The 20551-nt window shown below is 43.6% G+C and overlaps 1 protein-coding gene across 3 annotated transcripts in view; it reads left to right on the forward strand.

Annotated features, from left to right (window-relative positions):
• The window catches only part of ESRP1 (epithelial splicing regulatory protein 1), a 70036-nt gene that overhangs the window by 778 nt on the left and 48707 nt on the right, over positions 1-20551 (forward strand). For all 3 annotated transcript variants that reach the window (XM_063924119.1, XM_063924121.1, XM_063924120.1), the window contains exon 3: positions 5718-5831. In XM_063924119.1, coding sequence (XP_063780189.1) covers positions 5718-5831 — 114 coding nt within the window. The remainder of the gene's footprint in view (positions 1-5717; positions 5832-20551) is intronic.

The raw sequence follows: 20551 nt of genomic DNA on the forward strand, positions 1-20551 counted from the left end.
CAGCTTCACTTTCACTAAAACCTATATATAAGTTATGGCATTCATTAGTGCTTTGTGAAAGGACGTGTTGGCTTTATGTCATAAAGTGACGCTGCTTTTTTTTTTTTTATCTTTCTTCTCCCTTTTGTGTGTAGATGTATTTCCCTTAGGACATGCCTGGTGCTGGTTTTTTTTTTTTTTCCCATATTTTTTTTTTTTCCCTGTGGGTGTAGCCACACCAAACAAGAAAGTCATTAACTAAACAGGTGGCGTGGGTTTGCACAACCTACAGCTGTGGCGTTGTCCACCCACAATCGCTCTGCTGGTAATGACACAGAGCAGCAGAGATACGGGTGGAGCGTTTCCTGGAGGTGGAACAAATTTTGGATCACTTATTATTTGCCACCTCTTTGAGAAATGGTCTCCAGTGGTTTTTGTTCTTTAGGTTCCCCTTTGATGCCATATATGATCAAATAAAGTTTTATGCATTCTTACCTAAACTTGTGTTTTATTGCTATGTTATTTCTGATATAAATATCAAAATTGTGAGGTTGCTTATACACGCATTTATCATGTTTGAGTAATTTCAAACCTCTCAATCTGTTTTAGGGCGTATTCTGTGTAGTATCTCTGCTGTAGAGATGAATGACTCTGGTTATAGACCCTAAGCACCAGGTGCTACAATATTAACCCCGTAGTCTCCAGGAAAAATTACTAATCCGGTGAAATTAATGCAGTTTGCTCAACTTCATAGAAAACAAAACCGATATACGCTTTTAAATGTAATTGTCCTATCCAGAATATTTTGTTTATAAACCTACTTACATTTTTGCACGTATATATTTATCTCAAGATACAAAATAATTTGGTTTCTTGAAACAAAACCATTTTTTTTTGTTTCTGGACAGGTATTCCTGTCATTATTTCACCAGTAAGGGTAGATTTATCAAGGCTTGGAGAGAAATAAAGTACTTCATTTATGTAACACCAGTAGCTTATTTCATTTAGCATCACAGTAATACAAATGAAAATGTATTTGGTCTTCAGCACTACTTACCTCTCCAGTGAAGTACAGCACTGTCCACCCCCCGCAGGGTCTTACGCTCTCGTGCTGGAAGCCTAACGCTCCAGCGATGGACTGCTGAGTCGTGTATGTGCGACCTCCGGTCTGCAAATGTGCAAACTAACTTAGGGGATAATTCAGAGTTGATTGTAGATGTGCTAAATTTAGCACTTCTCCGATCATTTACTCTGACAAGCGGGGGGGGGACGCCCAGCACGGGGTTAGTCCACCCCGTATGTCAGGCACTACCCCCACCCCCACTGCACATGTACAAAAGCATAGCACAGCGGCAATGCTTTTGTACTTGACAAGTAGCTCCCCACCAGCGCAGTGCCTGTGCGCTGGCAGGGAGCTACTTGTCGCATCGGCTGCATGTGATGTCACGCAGCTGCCGCGGCCTGCCCTCACATGGTCATGGCATGCCTGCGTTTCCCGGACCGCGCCCCCAAAATGGCGGCCAAATGCCACCAACCTGCCCCCTTCCGCCCAGCGAATGCCTCTGCCTGTCAATCAGGCAGAGGCGATCGCTGGGCTGAGATGCCGATGGCATCTCTTGCATGCACATGCGCACTGTGGTGCCTGTGCAGTTCAGACCTAATCGCCCAATGCACGAAAACACACAGCAGCGATCAGGTTACAGCTATTTGGAAACTGAAAGTAGGGCAGAACCCCTGTAGCGAGTGCTAAAGGGGTTATGCATCATTGATAAATGGGGCCCAAAGTAACAACCAGTCAACTTTTAACTGCCTTGTTACAGGTTGGGCCTAAAAAATGACTGTTGGGAAAACGGATTGGTACTTGTGTTCTCTCCGTACTTTAATAAATATGGTTTGTTGCCCTTGGCAATCAAATTCTAGCTATCACTATAGAATGTACTAAGTAAATGATGGTTAGAATGTTATTGGTTGCTATTGGAAACGCCTCTGCTTGTCATCAATAGAAGGTCTGATAAATCTTAAGACATCCGTTAATGGGAGACGATGTACCAAACCCCTCTCCAGACAGACCCACGGTTTGGGATCATTTCCTTTAAACCATGCAGTAGTTTGGGCGAGAATACTAGCCGCTTGATATGAATGCAAATCCGGATAAGCTAAGCCTCCTTCAGACTTAAGGCCCCCATCCACTAGTCCGATTTGGGCAGTTTTCTTCAGATTTCGACACATCTGACCGTCATATCTGAAGAAAAGTGTCACATCGGATGGCTCTTCCGATCCGATGCGCACTCCCGTGTCAGATATATCTGACCTAGAGATCTCTGAGGCTGCCCCAACTATTTATCTGAATTTGAAGAAAACGGGTGCACATCGGATTGTTTCTTTTACTTCAGATGTATCTGATCAGATTCATCTGAAGCGTCGCTTGACTGGCATCTCCCTAGACACTCCCACCCACCAAGAGGGGGAACAGCGGCAGCAGCAGATCAATCGCATGTAGCATGTGTGCATCAGATATATCTGATGCGATCTGGCACATGATATATTGCATCCGATATATCTGAAGTGAATGTAATTAAAATTAAAGCCAGGGTCTGATCCAATTCCCGGGAGAATTCAAGAGAAATCTGATGCTATTTGCAGTTCAGACAAGTCTGAGTAGTGGATGGCCACCTTAAGGAAGCAACATCATCTTCCAAAATACTTTTTATTATAACCAATACATTTCTATACTGTTATCTGTTTAGCTTTTTTTTTTTTGGGGGGGGGGGGGGGGGGGATATGGGCAGCTTTACCCACTTATCACAGCTGGCAACAATTTTTGTGGTAAACCTGGTTTTTGCCAATTTGCAGTTAACTAGGCGAATCGTGGGCATGCGCATACCCACAAAAAGCCCATTTTCACAGCAAACCCCCCCCCCCCCCCTTACACACACACACTACAATTGTGGTAAATAACTGCAATTTTGCGGCTAGTTGAATTGGTCCCCATGTAGCATTTTCTAGATTAAAACGCCATTGTAATAAATGATGAACAATGCTGTTAAAGTAAATTCACTTTTATTAGTGTGATATTAAATTTTCTCTCCCGTCTAAAGTGACGGGAGATTGGGGGGCGATGTTCTATTTGTTTTTGTTGCACTACTCACGCCCTGAGATGTAAAGCAGCTAAAGCTGACCAAAGTAATGGGCGCAACATGAAAAATCCAGTTTGAACGCTAAAACGGGTCATTTTGTTCATTTTAATGCCAGCGCTGGCAGCTGATTGCGCACGAACAAAGCTACAATTGAATGGCTCCATTGGGTGCCATTTACTGGCTGCAGGCGGTTCAAACAAATAAATACCACCCTTAATGTCCATTTAAAAATATATTGTTATATATTATATAAATTTGTAGCCCAAATCCACCATATTACCTTCTTAATTCCTATTATTTACATATATCTTAATGACGTTCTATGTTCATCGGTCAGTAGTCAACTATATCTGTCTGCCTTAAATTGTTAATCATTTTGTTTAGGAAGTTTCAGCAATTGTAAGTCCATTGCTCATGCAACAGTCTGTACACAGTCTAGTAAAAGAAATGACATTGTAGCTAACTAAGGTAGAAACGGTGTTACAAATTTAACATTGTGAATCATATACTGGGATACAAATGTACATGATAAAGGTTCCCAGGAAGATTTGATACATACAGTATTATCTAGCTGAGTGAAAGCTATCTCTTATCTGTTCACCCCACCCGTCTCCCAATCCATATAGGAACAAATATTTGTGTTGCCTGTTCATGGACAGGAAGTTGGTCATGAAGAAATTATTAATAATAATAATAATAATTATTATTATTATTATTATTATTATTATTATGTCAATACATAGGAAATTCGGATTTCTAAAATTCTAAAGTGGAATTGCAGTATCAATATATTAGAATGCCATTGAGATAGATAGATCAATCTATCTATCTATCTATCTATCTATCTATCTATCTATCTATCTATCTATCTATCTATCTATCTATCCTCTTTATAAATTATAGTAAACAAATCTAAACTACCTAGTGGAGCCTTGCTTGTGAGAAGGGGAATTCTGAACAGAAGCATCAATGGTTTATTGACCTGTATGACTATTACATATTCCTTGAACTACATAATACAACTGGTGCTACTGTATATGAATATATTATGTAGATATACAGTTAAGAATTTGAATATGTGTTGACAAGACACACACACACACACACACACACACACACACACACACACACACACACACACACACACACATCTATAATTCCTTCTATATGGTCGGTTTCACTAAACCTCAATACATTGTACCATTGTTGTGCGAGACAGGCTTGTCCCTACTGTGCATGTATAAGCATGTCCCGTCATGCATGTCTAATCCTGCGGTAGCATTGGACTGTCTCACTGGTGGCATCTATGTGCATGGTATGGAAAGCTAAGAGGAGCCTTTAGGGCACAGTAGTAGCAGTTCTGAGCACCCAGTGTCATATTCCCTATAAAAGTGAAAACAGCAGTTGTCATGTCTGTATTATAAAGTCAAAGCAATTTGTCATACTGGAATATTTCTGACATGGGGCTGCTTTTAAACATCTGTATTAATTGAAACAATAGTATTGTATTTTAGTGTATTACTGATATTACTGACTGAAACCGCTCTATTCTATAGATGTAAGGGCATTGAGTTTCTGATTGGACAGTCGTTTGGGTGGTATGGTAGCACAATAGGCAGTGTACAGGTCTAATTTTCCTTCATTTACCAAGAGTGCAGTTGTTATCTGATATGTACGGGTATTTTTGATATGTACAATACCATCTTCGAGAGTATCTCTATCAGTGAAAAGAGACAGAGGAAAGCTATGGGCTTCTCTACTGTTTTTTTCTGCTTCATACATCACCCCCTCCCCCTCCCTCCTCTTTCATGTTTCAGAAAGACCTATGTGGCTGCTCCAATACTTACAAATTACTAGAGATGAGCGGGTTCGGATTTACTCTGTTCTTAACGCCAGAACTATCGCAAATTATTTTTTTCTGTATATTTCTTATTGGCTAACCAAAACACGTGACGTCCGTGAGCCAATAAGGAGGTTCGGGTAAATCCGAGTAAAACCGAACCTGCTCATCTCTACAAATTAGCAGTTATTTTGAGTGCAGGGGGATTTGGATTCAGTATGAAATACAGATGCCGGATTCCTGGCAGCGAGAGCGCAGTGAGTCCTCTTGCAGGCTCACAATGCTTCTGGCATGGTGGCAAGCTGCGCTCGCCACTCTATTATATTTCCCCATTGGGTGGTGGAGTGGACCACCAGCTGAGTGGGAATACCGGGCTTTCGTCTGGATTCCAACCGCTGGCATTTCCCCGGCTGTTGGTCTCCTGACCGCTGGAATCCCAACAGCCGGTAACTTAACCGCCTCCCGGGGAATATGTATAAAGCCACCTATGTAGTGGACAAGTGGTGCAGAAGTTGTCCATAGCAACTAATCAGCTTTGAGGTAGCATGTTTCCAAGTACAGTCTATAAAAGGATAGGTAGGCAACTTCTCCCCTATTTAGATGGCTTGGAACATCTGCCGGCTACTTGAGGTGGTGGATGGGAGGTCGTATACAGTATGGCCCATGCACACTGTTTATGTGGGCATTTGGCAGGTCATGTCCTGGCTCTACTGTCCGTGCCTCCTAATAACCTGACTTGTCATTGTTTTCTCAAATTGCAGTTTAACCAGTCAGTAGGCAATGAGATAAACATTGGTGTGGGGACCTCTTTCTGCCTGTGCACCGACGGACAGCTTCATATCAGACAAGTGTTACACCCGGAAGCATCTAAAAAGGTAACCAATGTCTCTTGTATACATGATTAAATATAGATTTGGTGTTTTGTTACCCAAATTTCACAATAACGTATTTGCAGGTTGACTTCTAATGGTGTATAGGAGTTTTATACGTGATGCGGTTACATTGCCGGCATCCAGGCGATCAGGATACCGACGCCGGAATCCCAACCACTGGCAATGCTGACAGTCAGAATCCCGGCTAACGGGGGCTATTCCCACTCGTGGGTGTCCACGACACCCGTGTAGGGTGTGTTTAGTTTTAGCTTGTGTGTTTTTACGTGAAATTTGTCTTGACCGCGTAAAACTAAAAAGGGAATGTTCTATCTCTGAAAGCTCAAACTTAGATTAATAACCTTTTTCTGTTCTCTTTAGCAAATGCCGATACTACTTGGTATCTAGAAGAATTGTAGATCTGTCAAAATATTGTTTCAGATATTGCTTGATAAACCTAGTAGAAGTTGTCTGCTATGGAGCTATAAATGGCAGACTCCTCACAGAGGTGCACAGGCTGTCTTAACAGCAGTGTAGGCCCCTGGGCACAGAAATGCACTGGGGCCCCTACCCATCCTCCAGTGGTAGGGATGGGGGGGTGCTATCAGCACAGCTTTGATGTCCAACGGGCGGTAGGGGGTGTTCTATCTTCAACTCAGCATGTAGGACCTGGAGCAGTAATTTCTCTAATTACTCCTTTACTGCACAGATGGGGCTAAACTGTATAATGGGGCATTGGGCTGAATGAAGAAGTCCTGGTACATGACTTCCAGGGTGGTAGGGGGTGTTTAACACGTAGGGGAGGGGAGGATAGTGGAGTGGGCTTAATATTTATCACTTTCCAGTGGGAGGGCAGCTTGCTTGACTGCAGATATCTCAAGTTCCTGAAAATATATTTGTTAGCTTTGAATGGGTTAAAAAACTAGAGTTCCACCTTTTAGGAGGTACTGGGGACTTGGGGATCAGAGTTCAGGGGCCAAAGCAATTCACCAATGAAAATCTAAAACTGCATATTAGGCGTGTGGAGCTGGAGCAGGGACCGGTTGCTTGAAGGCTGATATCTCTGGTTCTGGGCATAGTAGAGACAAGCTGCCAGCGTCCACCAAAAGGGGAGATACGCAGCTTTAGGATTATACCCTCAGAAATACTCTACGTCGGACAAAATCCAAGCTATCGGGCTGGAAAGAGCGATTAACAGGCTTGGTTGGGGACCACTGCTTTCAAGTCAGATATCTCCAGTTCCACAGGGCCGATTTTAAAAAATCTGGTACCCCTGGAAAGAGGGGACCCTCAGCTTAAACTCCTGGGGCCCTTGGGCAAGAGCCCATTGAGCCCATACAAAAAGACGGCCTGGGGGGGTGTTCCTCTGTTATTATTTGAAGTCTTGCTGATAAGTGCTGCAGATTTGGTTTGGAGAATTGATGTAACTGGTAAATGCTGTATCTTTCAGATGTTTGGTAACATGACACCCTTAAAATGGAAAGTCTAATTATAACGATTACCCAGGCAGACTCCCAGTGGACTCCGAGATACTAAATGATCTGTTTACAGTTTTGGATATAATTTAAATGTAGTGTATAATCCTATTGACTGCTGTCACCCCATTAAGTATATAATATCTGTTCTCAATAAGCTTTAAACGGATATGTTATTTGGCCTAGTTTGGTGGTTTTCAGAATATTGCAATTAGTGTTTTAAGTACCCATTGCTTATATTGTGACATGTACCCCACTAGCACTAGTAACCAATATGCTGCAATATGTGAAGGGTGTTTTTTTTTTTTTTTTTTTTTTTACACCTACAGAATTGATGGGTTACAATCTAGTATGTATGTTTAAGGCCGAGATTGATTTTCAAATGTACAAGCTTGTTTATAGTGAAGACAGATATGGATGCAAATACATTGTGGTTTTTGTTTTTTTCCTTTTGTGAAAGTACATTCATCACCTTTTGTACATGTTAGATCCGCTTTTACCTGCCCAATGAGGCTAACATGGGGCAGTGCTGAAAGGTTACTTTTTACCCGGTACACGTGAGGTGGTACTCTATCACCCCTGTAACGGAGTCTGCGCTCAGTCAAATGTGCGGATACTTGGCTGACCAGTTTTTGGTTTCTTAACCTGTTCTAACGACTATTAATACAATAGATTAACCAAAAAGGAAGAAAGACAATTGTGTACACGCTGATAAATGCTAAGATACAAAATGTGCATGGAGTTAGTTGTTACCGTACTAGGAGGCAGCCTTTTAGTTATTATATAATATCAAGTGTGGGTAATCTTACACCATTATACAACGGTGACTTTATTTTGCAAGAATGTGCGGAAATGCTTCTTTAGTATGGAGGATATTTCTTTTCCTCAGAAGAAGGTTGCAGAATCTTATGCTGGGTACATACCTAGCAGAGGCGTGTCTATGTAGATAATATAAATCTTTTTTCCTTTCTCTCTGGGTAGAGTAAACACCTACCGATCGGTTGCTCAAGATGTCTGTCCAGACATCACAGCTGAGTGGGATTTTAAGTTGCCCACCCCTTTGTAACGTCTGTGTCAGCAGTCCCTACAGGCACTGTACAGGTGGTTGCAGGTTGCCCATACAGACAGACATGCCGATATATATTGGGCATCGACTGTGCTGCAGGGCTGACCCACCTGCCGATATAATGAATGATAAATCTACCAGTGTGTACCCAGTGTTTGTTTACCTTGTACTCACATAGGTGGACAGAGGTCCAACAAACTGTTGCATCATTGTCTGTTTTGTGTGTAGTTTTGTTTTTTTATCCTCTCATTCACACCTTCTTCTAAAACTTTGCTCTTGACTGTTTCCTCCTTCTAATTAGTCGTTGAGATTAATATTTCCATTTTTATTTTTTAGATTTATCCTGCATTTTGGATTGCTTGTTTCTTATTTGTACTTTTTGGGATGGTGGTTTTTTGTTTTTTTTGTTTTTTGTTTTGGTAAATAAAAATGACTTATTTAGCCCTAGGGGGCCTATTTGTTCAGCTTTTTTCCCCATAAAATTTTGTGGATACTGAAGTTTAATGTGCAGAATTCTAATTAGCACTACAGATTGCAGTCCCCATTTCACCAATAGGGACTACATCTGACCCCTATGTACTAAACCCACGTTCGTTTGTGCCATCTTCAGATGGCGTGAACTGCTTTAATCCTATGCTGGCACAGTATCGGGAGAGAAATCTCTTGGTCTCCCTCCTGCAGCCTCTGTCTGGTGCTGCCCCCGATCCCAGAAACTGACGCAATGTACATTCGCAGCGTCCGATTCCCCCAGAGGAGTTTTTCACAATTAGAAAATCTCCTACAAAATGCCGGGGAAGTAACTCGCAGGGACAGTGGTTATCGCTACTTGCGGGTTTCTCTACTTGCATAGTAATAGGGATATTTTCATACATGCATTTAAAAAAAGGTAACCAGCTCGAGGTTGAATCAGTGTGGCCTCCGGACAGCCAACCTTCGACAATCAGTCACGGACTCAAAGCCAGATCACAGACGCCGGCCAAACTCCAGTCAATGTGCTACACGTCCTGTGCTATGCGTTGCCAAGCAGGACGTGTAGCACATTGACCGTAGTTTGGCCGGTGTCTGTGATCCCGCTTTGAGTCCGTGCAGCTGAGAGATTTCAGCGGCTTTTGGTATCCTGAAAGGGTAGATGCTAGAATCAAGTGGGCTAAGGGACCTTTTCCGTAAGGGGGAGGAGTTACGACGCAAGGGGGAGGAGCTAGGCCAGCGGGATAGTTCCTCTACTATCCACGCCACCAACTATTACCTTTAGTAATTAGGTGGTGAGCAAAGCGGAGCGGAGCGAGCCACCGTGCCCGAAGCGTGGCGAGCGAAGCGTGGCGAGCGAAGCGAGCCCGCGAGGGTACTTTTCGGGTACCCTGTTCGCCCGTAGCTCCTCCCCCTGGTGACATAGCTCCTCCCCTCAATATGTCACAAGGTCCCTTCAGCCCCTCCGATATAGAACCAACCATCCTGAAAGCGATGGTGATTGTCGGAGGTTGGCTGTCTGGAGGCCACACTGATTTCAACCTCGAGCTGGTTACCTTTTTATTTAAAAGTATGTGAGTTATTACACATTAGTAAAATACTGATATATCTGATACTCACCTATGCGCCCTCCATTTTTTTTTTTCTTTCCACATTCACCTGAGGAGTACGGGTTGACTCTTTAAAGGAGGATAGCTGCATACTACATTGATTGGACTACTATTGATTACAAGATGGACTGTTTTAATGTGCAACTATATTTTTGTGTGTGTGTGTGTGTGTGTATATATGTATGTATGTATGTATGTATCTATGTATGTATGTATGTATGTATATATATTTAATATTCTGTCCATTTAATTCTCCATGTATTCTAGTATTTATCACAGTATGGGCGAGATGCATAATTGCTTGTAGAGTGAAAAAGTGCTAGCCAATCTGGTCCTAACTGCCATGTCACAGGCTGTGTTTGTGAAATGACAGTTAGGAGCTGATTGTCTGGTACTTTTTCACTCTCCATTTTATCACTTTCCAAGCGATGATGCATCTGGCCCTATATTTTACACCCTCTGTTTGTGGTACACCTTCTTGTAAGTCACCCACCCTTAGAGGTTGCAGAAGCACTGGATAAACTCACCTTTACTTAGAGTATGTGGGTCTATTGGCCAGTTCCTGTGTTCCCACCTGCAGACCTTTCTCTTTGGTGCAGACCAGCTCCCGCTATCTCCTATATGAAGAGTAGTGCTTCTGCTGTACACAAAGTGTATGTAGTAATGGGATTGTACGGGATGGCTGCAGTCAGAATACAGACAGCGGCATCCCGTCGTGCAGAATCCCGACACCTGGTAAGTGTTCTAAGCCGCACCTTCCCTCCCTTGGTGCATAACCTTTACCTTCCCTCCCTTGGTGCATAACCCTACCCTTCCCTGAAGTGCCTAAATCTAAACACCCACCTCGTGTAGCGGAACTCTTACACTCATACTTACGATGGATATGCTGACAGTCAGGATTCCAGTGCATTATGATCGTTGTCGGGATTCTGACTGCCGGCACCCCTAATGCCGTTATGCTAACTGGATCCCGTAGTAACTGCATCCATGGGTCATTATTAAACTACTTTAAGCATATTAAGCAACCTGATTCAGGTTCTTATTTGGTGCCACGGGGTCATTTGCTAAACCGCAAACTAAAATTTCTTATTGCGCAATATGAGACTGTAATTTATGTTTTAGGTTATCTTTAATGGTATATACAAATCTGCCTCTATATACGTTCACTGAGTGGTCCATCTGCACATTGCATATGTGTGATTATTGTAATTGACGAGTTTGGGTGCCACAGTGCATCTGGAGTGATATCACCACACACATCCTATTATCTCTCCAGACAACCCCCCCCCTTTAACTCTCATTGCTAAAAACATTTTTTTATTCTTCCAACTATTCCTCGCCTGACCCTTATTTTCATGCAACTCATGCTTTTATTTTACGTTACCAAACCTCTGCATTTCCATAACTCAAGTCTATTGGTTCAAATATTAATAGGCCTACACAATGGTTTTATAAATGTACAGTGCATCCGGAAAGGATTCGCAACGCTTCACTTTTTCCGCATTTTGTTATGTTACAGCCTTATTCCAAAATGGAATAAAAAAAAATTTCCCTCTAAATTCTACACACAATACCCCATAATGACAACATTAATTTTTTTTTTTCATTATTTTTTTTTTTACATGTATTACAAATAAAAAAAATGAAGAAATCACATGTATACAAGTATTCACAACCTTTGCTCAATACTTTGTTGATGCACCTTTGGCAGCAATTACAGCCTTAGGTCTTTTTGAATATGATGCCACAAGCTGGCACAACTTTCTTTGGCAAATTTCGCCCATTCCTCTTTGCAGCACCTCTCAAGCTTCATCAGGTTGGATGGGAAGCGTCGGTGCACAGCCATTTTCAGATCTCTACAGAGATGTTCAATTGGATTCAAGTCTGGGTTCTGGATGGGCCACTCAAGGACATTCACAGAGTTGTCCTGAAGCCACTACTTTGATATCTTGGCTGTGTGCTTAGGGTCGTTGTCCTGCTGAAAGATGAACCGTCGCCCCAGTCTGAGGTCAAGAGCGCTCTGTAGCAGGTTTTCATCTAGGTTGTCTCTGTACATTGTTGCATTCATCTTTCCCTCTATCCTGACTAGTCTCCCAGTTCCTGCCAATTAAAAACATCCCCACAGTATGACACTGCCACCACCATGCTTCACTGTAGGGATGGTATTGGCCTGGTGATGAGCTGGGCCTGGTTTCCTACAAACATGACCCCTGGCATTCACGTCAAAGAGTTAAATCTTTGTCTCATCAGACCAGAGAATTTTGTTTCTCATGGTCTGAGAGTCCTTCAGGTGCATTTTAGCAAACTCCAGGTGGGATGCCATGTGCTTTTTACTAAGGAGTGGCTGCTGTCTGGCCACTCTACAATAAGGGCCTGATTGTTGGATTGCTGCAGTAATGCTTGTCCTTCTGGAAGGTCCTCCTCACTTCTCAGAGGAATGATGTAGCTCTGACAGAGTGACCATTGGGTTCTTGGTCACTTTCCTGACTAGGACCCTTCTCCCCCGATCACTCAGTTTAGATGGCCGGCCAGCTCTAGGAGGAGTACTGGTGGTTCCGAACTTCTTCCATTTACGGATGATGGAGGCCACTGTGCTCATTGGGACCTTCAAAGCAGCAGATATTTTTCCGTACCCTTCCCCTGATTTGTGCCTCGAGACAATCCTGTCTCGGTCTACAGAGAATTCCTTTGACTTCATGCTTGGTTTGTGTTCAGACATGAACTGTCAAGTGTGGGACCTTATATAGACAGGTGTGTGCCTTTTCTAAATCATGTCCAATCAACTGAATTTACCACATCTCAAGGATGATCAGTGGAAACAGGATGCACCGGAGCTTAATTTTGAGCTTCATGGCAAAGGCTGTGAATACTTATGAACATATTTCTAAAAATCTCAACTTTTTTCACGTTGTCATTATGGGGTATTGTCAAGGCCGGATTAAGCATTCAGGGGGACCAGGGCACTTAAGGCAGGGGGGGGAGCCTCCCCTTCTGGTCAGCAACTACCTCCTGGATGTGCCTACTGTGTCGCCCCCTCCCTTCCAACACAATGAGGCTGATCACTTAACGCACCTTTATAACGGGTTCTCCCTGGCGCTGCTGCTGCACCATTTCCTGCTCCTCACTGATTTGCTGGGGCTGGACTCTGGTAAGGCTCCTTGCTAGGGTGGAACAGAATGCAGGCAAGCAGCCAACACAGGGTGGGGGTGGGGGGGGGGGGGGGGACTTTGTGGCATGCTGTTGGGAAGGGAGGGTTTTATGCTGCGGGGTGTGTGGTGGTTAAGGGAGATTTCGGGGCAGGCTGTCGGGGCAGAAGAGTTTCAGGCTGCGGTGTCGTGGGGGGGGGGGGGAGGAGACTTTGGGGCAGGCTGTCGGGCAGCAGGGTTTCAGGCTGCCAGGGGGGAGGAGAGTAGTGACTTAAAAGCAGGTGCCGCAGCTGTGTGTTGTCAGGTGTGCAGCATCTCTTCTCCCCCTCCCCTCCTTTCGGACAGCGCACCACGCAGAATTAAACTGTAATCTCCAGCCTCCGCTGCTGCCAGCGAAGGATGGAGAGGGGAGACGGCTCCAAAGTAGCTCTGGCCAGGGGGCCCAGGGATACTTAACCCCTCGGAAACTTCCCCCCTTAATCCGGCTCTGGGTATTGTGTGTAGAATGTTGAGGGGAAAAACAATTTTTTCCATTTTGGAATAATGCTGTAACATTACAAAATGTTGTAAAAAGTGAAGCGCTGTGAATACTTTCCGGATGCAGTATATGTTTGTATTGGTTATGTTGTGTCTAGTTTTAGGGAATAGTCCTGGACATGAGGGCAGGACCTGGTTGAATGGCAAAATAGCCAGTACCGTGATCTAATCTAAAGTGACCAGGGCTAGAATTTGGGTTAAGTATACAGGTGGGAAATCTTAGTATGGTGTAATTCCATGCAGTGGCACATAAAACCAGGAACGCCTTTATGTATGTTCCGTCTGTTTTCCCCCGCCAGCAATTTTTAGTGACCTTTTCAGTAAAGCAAAACTGGTTTTGTGATTTTTGCCCATAGTAAATCAAATAATTATGTAAAACCTGCAGCTTTCTCCCTGTGGGGCTTTATACACATTCCTTCCTGAACTATCAACAGCCTCCAGAAAGTCATTTAAACACACTGGTGACTTTTCCTTTTTTAAACCAATATTACAGTGTGTCACAATAAGGTGTATATGTACTCTACTTCCCTAACGCCAACATTCTCAAAACTGGCAATACATCCTTTTAAACCTGAAAAATGTAATTCTTCTAGATCGATATTGCAACATTTACTTGAATAGTAAAATTATCATATTTTAAAGAATTAAATATAACAATTATCTGACTAATCTATAGGCAAATGATCCAAAAGATCAGTACACAAATAGTGTGGATCTTGCTGATCTGTGCTTATCGCCCGAAAACCCAGCCAATCTTGCAACATCCATGGCATTCCATATATAGACAGGTTTCCGTTCACTGTGAACTCTCAGTGAATTGAGGTACCCTAGCGGAAACGGAGCAATATTTCAATATCTATTACCCATTTTCATTACTGGTAATTTTTTATGCCCATCCCCCAGCTAAGTTTAGAGAGTCTAATCACATGAAGCAAACTGTAAAGACACTGCATCAAAAAGTAAAATATTAAAATCTGAAAAGTATATAATTTATTAAGCTACTGCCTGTCTTGTAGCCTGCAGAATTAGTGGGATAAACTTTAGAATCTGGATATTGTTTCAGTTCTCCTCCTTCCCTTACACAACTGATCCTGTATCCTGTGTGCAGCCTCCCGACCCAGTCGTTCAGGTCTTAGAACAAGCTGAAGCTTTCAACAGATGTGTATAAGAGTACATTTTGATCTGTTGTCACTGATTTTCTTAAGCAATCTTGGCACCAGAGTCAGAACTCTGGGAGGCAACGGAGTCAGCTGCCGCCGGGCTCCTGCTTTGAAGGGGGGCACCTCTCCTCCTGTTCTGTGTTTAGCGACATTAATCCATTAAATTAATTGACAGCAGCCGGTATCTCTTCCGTAGCGGACTTCCCCACTAGTCACTACACCTTACAAATCTCACCCTCTTTATTATAGATACACTGGAAGCAGACAACTTACTGATGAAGCTATTTGCTCCTATAGAGGAAACATGAGAATTCTAACTATATGAAGTTATTCTCTGACAATTACACGAAACTTCATGTAGTTAGAATTCTCATACTTCCTATGCAAGAGCAGATCTCTCCACCAGTAAGGTGCATGCTTCCAGTGTAAAAAGTTGTGGGTTCTAATCCTGGATATGACACTTGCAAATTAATTGTCAGAGAAATAATCAGCATTGTGAGTGACTGAGCAGATCTATGTAGTGTGTGCCTGTACACTACATAGATCTGCCTAGTTGCAACGGTTTTGTAGTAGCTTCATATACTGTAGTTAGAATCAGAGATGAGCGGGTTCGGTTTTACTCTGATCTCAAAATGACATCTTATTGGCTCACGGATGATATATAGGGGGGGGGGACGGACCAATATTTTTCTTGCCTCCGGGCAACTGGGATAAACTTGCGCCACTGCTTGGCACGATGGTCTAATGTTAGGCTTTCCTTCCCTCATGTCCCAGCAAGTGTTTGTAGACCTGCTACCTTGTACATGTTGGCTGATATCATTGCAAAGCATGTTGGTTGCCCATAAGAGCACATGTGTGAAGCAAACAGTCCTCATACTACTTAGTATTTGGCTGTGCAGGTGTATAAGAAAGTGAGGCGGTTGCAGCGAGTCTTACAGGCATGACTGGTTTCCCTGCTTGGCATAGTGTTAGTGCAGCTTTCAGGGCAGTTAAGCGGATTCTAAGACAAAAAGGAATGGTTCCTTATCTGTAGCTGCTGCCAGTGTAGACTTTCCAGCACATCTATAGCTTGGTTGCTTATTTTGATTACTTTATAAAGGGGTGTCGTACAATTTATCCCATATTAATAAGGAAAAATGTGTTCTCTCCTTTTTTTTTGGGGGGGGTGGAGGGGGGGTTGGAGACAGACTGGTCACCTTTTAGACCTGTGTTGTGGGCACTTGACTGAGTAAACACTGCACTCCCTCTGGAGGCTGGCCACGCCCCTAAGCATGGGTATGTACCACTGCTTGACCCCGGTGGGCCCTTCAGTCCGACTGTGCAAAGCTACAGTATTATTGAGTACTGTGTACATGCAGGAACAGCTGTTGCAGCGGTGGCACGGATGGCTGGCCACCTTTTTTAGACCTTTTGTTGTGGGCACTTGACTGAGTAAACTCTGCACTCCCTTTAAGTATAGATGCAGATTACAGATGCACAGCAGCCTACTGTTTCAGTAGTGGGTAGGAGGCTCCAAAATCTAAAACGATCACATTGTTTCGGTCCTAGGACTAGATTCCAATATATATTGCAAATCGCCGGTATCCTTAACGCCGCGATCCCAACAGCCGCCATTTTAACTGCAAACCAGGCTAGCCATATGGAGATTGTTAGACGCGGGCTTTTTCAGTGTCTGCTTTGTGGACTTTAGGCTGTCATGCAGTATGTTAAATCTGTCTGTACACAAAGCTTCTTCCTGACATTTTCTAGCACTTTTTTTTTAAAATGAGAAGAATCCTGAGACTGTAGTCTATAACATTGTACCCTGATAGGCCAGCTGGAAAGACGGTCCTTATGGAGGCGAGCTGGGTACGCATTAGACGGAAAATTAGAATATCTTTTAGAGCCGAATTGGAATGACAAATAGACCACATCGTCCAGTGTTTACGCACTAGCACGTGTGCTCCCGCGAGTCGTTTTGTCTCATCTACCAGTCTGTCGATATTGTCAACGATTTTGTTCAAATCATGCAGTGTGTACGCACTTCCTACATGTATAACTCCATATATCATGAACGACCAAACTACCGAACAAACAATATAAAGTTCGGTCGTTTGACAGATTGCACAGGGTGTATGCACCCCCCCCCCCGGACGGCCTCTTCCTCTAAATCTTCTTGCGTTTGCTGCTACGAACGCTTTCTTCATTCTTACCATCACTGCTCGGCGATGGCCGTTGCGCTTGCGCCTTGTGGGCTTTGTGCATGCACTGTTCAGACCCGATCGCATGGCTGGGAAAAAAGGCAGCGTGCTATTGGGTCTGCATGACCCCCCTATATCGTTTTGTCCAGGAGTTCAAGGCAAATTTGGACGACCATCACGTTGTTTGTATATAGTCTCTTGTGTACCCAGATTAAATCACTGTAAATTGGTATCCCAGGCACGTGGTGGTAGTTTTATGAAGCACCACAAACCTTTGCAGCTCCATACAGAGCAAACAAACTATAATAAGTAATATATTCAGATTGGACTAAGTTATACATGTTGTACTGCTTTAGTCGGCATTGAGCTCTGTCATTACCAGTCTTATTGCATTTTGGAGATTATCTAGAACATGGGTCTTAAACCTCTGCCCTACAGCTGCTGTGGAACTACACATCCCAGCATGCCCTGTCTCCGTTTAAGCCTTCCTTAATAGCAAAACTGTGGCAGGGCATGCTGGTATGTGTAGCTCCACAGCAGCTGGAGGGCCGAGAGTGAAGACCTATGATCTACAATATAGTGTCCTTATTTTGCCAGAGTTATTAACGTTGCACAGAATAGTTAATTACTACAGAGAGATGTAAAGAAGTGTGGATTTCTGTGGGATTAAATATTTATAGTCCATGCTAAGAACAGAGGTGTAGCTTGGTGCCTGGTGCAAGGGTATGTTTTGGTGCCCCCTCCCCTTACTGAATTGGGTGCATGTTTACATTTGTGATTAATACCGTATTACAGCTATATTCAACCAATGTGCAGCGGCACACTAGTGTGCCGCCAGCTGTCTCTAGGTGTGCCAGCACCAGCCAAAGATGCATGCTGTCACCTACCGTTGCCGCCCTCCAGTCAGTGAGACCCACCGCCCGCAGCAATCCATAGCCAGCTTGGGCAGTGCTGAGCACGTTTGCAAGTGGCCCGTGACCTATGGTGACTCATAGGTCATGCATGCCACGTCGCATTCCTGCCTGGAGTGCCCTGCAGCCCACTGGCCACTGCTGCTCCTCCATCCATGCTTCTCCATGCTGCCTTCTCAGCGCTCATCACAGCTGCAGGTTATATAATTAAAAAAAAAAAAAATTTGCGTGGAATTACTGTGGGGTGGGGGCAAGCAATGTTTGGAAATACTGGGGGGGGCAGTGAGTGGAATTATTATGAGTGGAATTATTATGGGGGACAGTGTGTGGTGGAAAAACGGGGGGGGGGGGGGGGAAATGTGTGGCATTATTATGGAATTGATATGTTTTACCAACAAATGGGATGCTGGCTGCCGGTATACCAACAGCAACATCCTGTCTGTTGGAATCCTGCCAGCGAGACCCCTCCTGGGCTTGCTGCGCTCACCACTCTTCAGGCCCGGTGGTTCGCTTCGCTTGCCACAGGTTTTATGCCCACTCAGTTGATGATGTGGACCCACCAACCAAGTGGGAATACCCTGCAGAGGTCAGCATACCACTTTTTTTCTACTTTCACTGGCTGTCGGGATTCTGGCATCGGTCTTCTGAATGCTGGGATCCCGACAGCTGGTATATTAACTGCATCCCATTATTATAAATCTGTTTTATTACCGTGGGAGTTGAAGCATTTTTTTATTAACGCGGGACCCATTGTGTATTACTTTGGGGTCCATTGTGTTTGTTTAATTACTGTGGGGGCCAATGCTTTTTTCCCCCGTGGGGCACTGATGGTGTGCCTTGTCAGTTTTAAAGTCTTATCTGTGTGCCGCGAGTTGAAAAACGTAGAAAATCACTGCCGTAATATATCGCATAATACCATTTTTGTACATGTCAAGGTTTTTTTTTTTTGTAAGTAATGTCACGTATGTCAAAATTGCTTTTGATATGTAATGTATACATGCTTCAATAAATTAAAATTGCTAAAAATAAATACGTAAAGTTTCCTTTGCCCCCCCCCCCCCTATGTTTAAAATAGGGACAGTGCACACCAAAAATATAGGAGTGTGGTCATATAATAGTACCAATTTCCATTACACCACACAGTAGTACCCCTTATACACGTTATGCCACACAGTAGAGACACTTATACACATTATGCCACAATAGAGCCGCTTATACCTGTTACTCTGCAGCTTCTAATGCAGAGAGAGGTGCTGCAGCAGCAGCTGGGGCAGACAGTGGTGCTGCAGCATCAATATAGAGAGTGGTGCTGCAACAGCTGGGGCAGAGAGAAGTGACGCAGCAGTTAAGGCAGAGAGAGGTGCTGCATCAGCTAGGGCAGAGAATGGTGTAGCAGGACAGAAGTAACCCTGCTGTACAGCTACAAGCAGTAGGACATATAAAGAGGGCGGCAGAGCTCAGGCATGTGATGGCTGTTGGTGTCTCCTGCTGGTGCCTCTGGCCTGCCCTGTTCCTTACCTAATCTCTGAGTCGGCGTGCATCCCTTTGCTTCTTCTTCCTTTGTCCGTGGTATAGTGAGGGGGGGGGGGGTTCAGGTGGCTGTACAACCGCTAACCTTTCCAGCGCCTGGAACTTGCGCTCCACTGGAGCCACCCTCGCTACACCCCTGGCTAAGAACAATGCTAAGTACACAATACATGGCATACTAGTGTTGCAGATGTATTAAGCCTGGAGAAGTGATAAGAGCAAGGTGATGGGGGCCGATTGGCTGGTGCGTTAACTCCAATTTACATATTTGAGATGATTGGCTGGTGCGTTATCACCTTGCACTTATCACTGCTTTATCACTTCTCCAGGCTTAATACATCTGCCCCAATGTTATAAGCAGACTGGACCAGAATTTGATTGCTTACTTGTTAGCCTGAAGCTGAATAACATGGTTTCTTGGATGCAGAAAAAGGCAAAACTAGTGTTACCATTGTGCTATTGTTTTTGGTCCTCAAAACACATTAACAGGCCTGGTTTTAAGGATATCCATGCTTTAGCACAGATGTCATAATTAGAACCTCAGTCATATTGCTCTAACCATCTGTTCATGGATATTCTTAAAAGCTGGACTTTTATTGTATTCTGAGGACAGAATTAGATATGCACTGGCCTAGATGTTAGCTATAGCACATCCTGTATATGGGGTATGCTTGCCCTTTGGGCTTCAATATAATGAAAACCCGGTGTCTTTTGTTGCCCTCAAATATTTTCTAGAATGCAAACTTTAGTGTAATCAACCTTTTCATACAAGTGGGCAAACAGAGAACCAGGAGTAATCTACCTTGCTCTTGCCCGTTATCTCATGGTAGTATGCAGCTGTGTCCTTGCAAACGTAATCACGAGTTCACCAGTCAGTGCCTCATGCAGGATTGGCATGATAAATGGGGTACACAAGAAATTATCAAATCCATCAAGGAGTGGAGAGGGCAATATGAAATTCAGATTTCTAAAAAATCAAGTTGGATGTTTTAGAGGAAATATTGCATAGCTTTAATTATTAGACTTCTTTTATGGTGTGACCTTGATTGACTGAAGGAATTTATCCAATTGTAGTTATTCTTAATTTGTTTTGTTTTTTTGGTCAGTCGAAATCTTTATTACCCCGTCTCAATCTAAATTGGTATCT

This window comes from Pseudophryne corroboree, chromosome 5, assembly GCF_028390025.1.
Source record: "Pseudophryne corroboree isolate aPseCor3 chromosome 5, aPseCor3.hap2, whole genome shotgun sequence".
Taxonomy (NCBI): Eukaryota; Metazoa; Chordata; class Amphibia; order Anura; family Myobatrachidae; genus Pseudophryne; species Pseudophryne corroboree.